The following is a 3,494-nucleotide window of genomic DNA, read 5'->3' on the forward strand; positions in this document are numbered from 1 at the left end:
TTTAATTCAAAAGCTTTGCTTTTTCTATTGCTATTCGTCTTCACTCTTGACAATATACAAGAACGAGTCACATGACCCAGATAAAATACTTGTTTTTTAATACAGAAAGGTAAGCATCCGGTAAAAAAAAGTAAATACGCGGTTCACAAAAATTACAGTAGAGAACCGAAAATCGGAATCAATTGGGGACTGGGGTTGTTCAGATTAGTGATTTGTTCCGATTACCGATTATGTACGAATAAATATATTAACCTGTCCGATGTTCAAATTTTTTCTCCATTGCGTGTCGCTTCGTGTTTAATTTTCGTCGATTTTAAGCCTAACGAAAATTTTTATAATAATAATCGAGGCTATCGTATCGTTAAAAATTATTTCTGCATTTTGTACAAACAAAATAAATATATTGAAGAATATAAAAACATGAAAATAAATTTACTTCTAAAGTATAATTATCAAAAACGTTCGATTCAGCACGACACAATCCGACTGAAAATCGTTCCGATTACCGGCGATTCCGATTACCGGCGATTCCGATTACCGGGTTCCGATTAACGAGCTTCTACTGTATTTGCAAACACGCAGAGAATCTTTTGTACCCGCATTTATCGTTCGTATTACTAATTTATCACAGCTTCAAATTTCTAGGCCGAACCTAGAAATTTGAAGCTGTGATAAATGAATAAGAACCTCGTCCTATATGCGAGTAAATACGGTATTCCTTTTTTAAGTTTTTAATATTTTTTATGTTTAATTAAATTTATGTTTAACCCGTTACATACGTGTCTTCCAACTGGCATGTCATTCGGAAAATCATTTTGTTGTTAAATATTTAAAAAAACACTTCATTTTAATTGAAAAACAAATATTTTTTTAATTTTTGTGAATGCACCAAAGTTGGTTCCTAAATGGCATCTTTCCCTTTGGATAGCCAACTTTACAGGGGTACAGGAGCCTGCAATGTTGGCTTGTCTGCATGACTCCCGTGTCGTGCTGGAAAGCTGCCATTCGTAGTTAGCGTCGCTTAGCGTTTAAAAATAATTTAAGAAATGAAACATAATACAACATAAAATGAAAATAAATTTAATGAAATAAAAGTAAAGTTATAAGTAACATAAATGAAAAAATAAAATATTTACAATGAAAAAAAAATATATTTACAATGAAAAAAAAATATTTACAAATATACATAATATACTATACTTTACATATTGTATAGTACATAGCTATAATCACAAAAAAATAAAAATGAAAAATATCAAAATAAAGAGATAAAAATATAAAAAAGTATAATGATAAAAAAAGCATACAAATCAGAATATAAAAATAATATAAATAAGCAATTTACACCAATACAAATTACACTTAAGTTGGAAATAATATTAAAAATTTTCTTTTGTGTGATAAATCTTAAAACAAGGGGCCGGACACATGGCCACCTGACATTGTTCACATTGATATCTTGTTTCTCGTCTAATTTTTTTTCCGTCCTTGTTCTTTTTACAACAGACAACACAACATCTAGTGGGAGCTACTTTTTTGTCGGTCGGCGGAATAAAGTCCGGGAAATGTTTTTCCGTAAGTCTTAACGGACCTGCAGTTCTCGTCCGACCATGTTTACTGGCCATCGTTACGGTGTGGTATGTGGTTATCAGTCGTTCTATTAGAGTCAGTCGAAATAGCATGTTTGGTTTCTGTCCACCATTTTTTTTATATAACACATAGGCATTATAAAGTGAAATGTCTAGTAACTGGAAAAATATTTTTTTGTAATACTTCTTCCCTCTTTTTCTTGCCACAGTATAATCATGGAGATGCTGATCTAAAAGGTCAACACCTCCCATAGTTTTGTTGTAGTGAACAACAACTTGTGGCTTCATTAGTACATTACCGGTACGCGTTTCTGTACTTACCATTGTAGCACTGTGGAAAGTAGAGAGGAAAGTGACTGTTCTCCTGTCATGCCATTTTTGTATCAGCACTTTACCTCTCTGCATTGCCACAGTCTCTCCTTTTTTTAATTTTTTTTTGTGTAATATTTTCGGTACATCTTTTCTTGTTGTTCGTAGTGTTCCACAACAATCTGTTTTGCGCGTTATTAGATAATCTGCTAATTGTGGGGAAGTATAATAATTATCCGTAGTTAGACAATATCCCTTGTCTAACAACGGGTCCAGTAATGATAGCACAACTTGTGACGTAAATAAAAAATGCCCGTATTTTTTATTTAGGCAAGTGCCTTTTCCTGTATAAATTAGAAAGTTGTGCAAATATCCAGTTTCCGATTCACATAACATAAAAAATTTGACACCGTAACGAGACCGTTTCTGAGGAATGTACTGCTTCCAGGAAAGACGGCCTTTGAATAATAGGAGGCTCTCGTCGATGCTGATATTTTGTTGCGGGGTATAATATTGGGAAAATTTTGAATTTAAATTATTTATTATCGGCCAAATCTTCCAAAGTTTTGGATTATCGTGTGTTTCGGGATTAAAATTGGTATTGTTTTCAAAATGTAAATTTTTTTTTATTTCCTCGTATCTTGTTCTTTTCATTAGTTTACCGAAAATTGGGGTTTCTATAAGTTTATTCCTGGACCAGTACATTTTCTCACTGGGTTTGTACAACAGTCCTTGCAATATACTAATCGTTAGAAATATATATATTTCTTCGACTGTCACTGGCTCCCACTGATCCCTTGATGACCGTGCCTGTTGCAATGCGAAGTTGTTCGTTTCGGTTACAATCATGTTTATTAATTCCAAATTAAAAAATAATAGAAAGTACGCTAAAGGGTCAAAATAATCCGCAAGGGTGAAATTGCATCCTGAACTTCCCCGAAAAGGAAATCGCGGAGGAGGTGGTGGAGGATCATCCTTGTTTATTTCCACCCATTTTCTTATAGAGGTGTCGACTCCATCGTCGCTGTGATCTGATCCATCTTCACTGTGATCTGATAATCCATCTTCATCAATGCTGATGCAGCTGTCTGATTCACTCTCAGACATTGACAGTTCTTCGATGTCAAATTCCGAATCTGACATGCTGACAATAAAAAAATGATCTAAAACCCGTTATATATATCGAACGCGAAATAAAATAGTAATTATTATTATTTTCCAGGAATATTATATTTCTTATAAACTTACTTGATACAATAGCGAAATATGTGTATTCAAAACAGAAAGTAGTGAATTTCCAACTGTAGCAAAAGGAAAAAAAATGATCTAAAACCCGTTATATATATCGAACGCGAAATAAAATAGTAATTATTATTATTTTCCAGGAATATTATATTTCTTATAAACTTACTTGATACAATAGCGAAATATGTGTATTCAAAACAGAAAGTAGTGAATTTCCAACTGTAGCAAAAGGAAAAAAAATGATCTAAAACCCGTTATATATATCGAACGCGAAATAAAATAGTAATTATTATTATTTTCCAGGAATATTATATTTCTTATAAACTTACTTGATACAATAGCGAAATATGT

The 3,494-nt window shown here is 32.5% G+C and overlaps 1 protein-coding gene across 1 annotated transcript; it reads right to left on the bottom strand.

Moving 5' to 3' along the window:
• Positions 1-1,379: 1,379 nt before the first annotated feature.
• LOC136971442 (piggyBac transposable element-derived protein 4-like) lies at positions 1,380-3,041 on the bottom strand. Its single transcript, XM_067265899.1, has one exon. The coding sequence runs from the start codon at positions 3,039-3,041 to the stop codon at positions 1,380-1,382; it is 1,662 nt and encodes a 553-aa protein (XP_067122000.1).
• Between the last annotated feature and the right edge of the window lie 453 nt (positions 3,042-3,494).

This window comes from Centruroides vittatus, unplaced genomic scaffold (genome assembly GCF_030686945.1).
Source record: "Centruroides vittatus isolate TY-2023 unplaced genomic scaffold, ASM3068694v2 contig_254, whole genome shotgun sequence".
In the NCBI taxonomy this organism is placed as follows: domain Eukaryota; kingdom Metazoa; phylum Arthropoda; class Arachnida; order Scorpiones; family Buthidae; genus Centruroides; species Centruroides vittatus.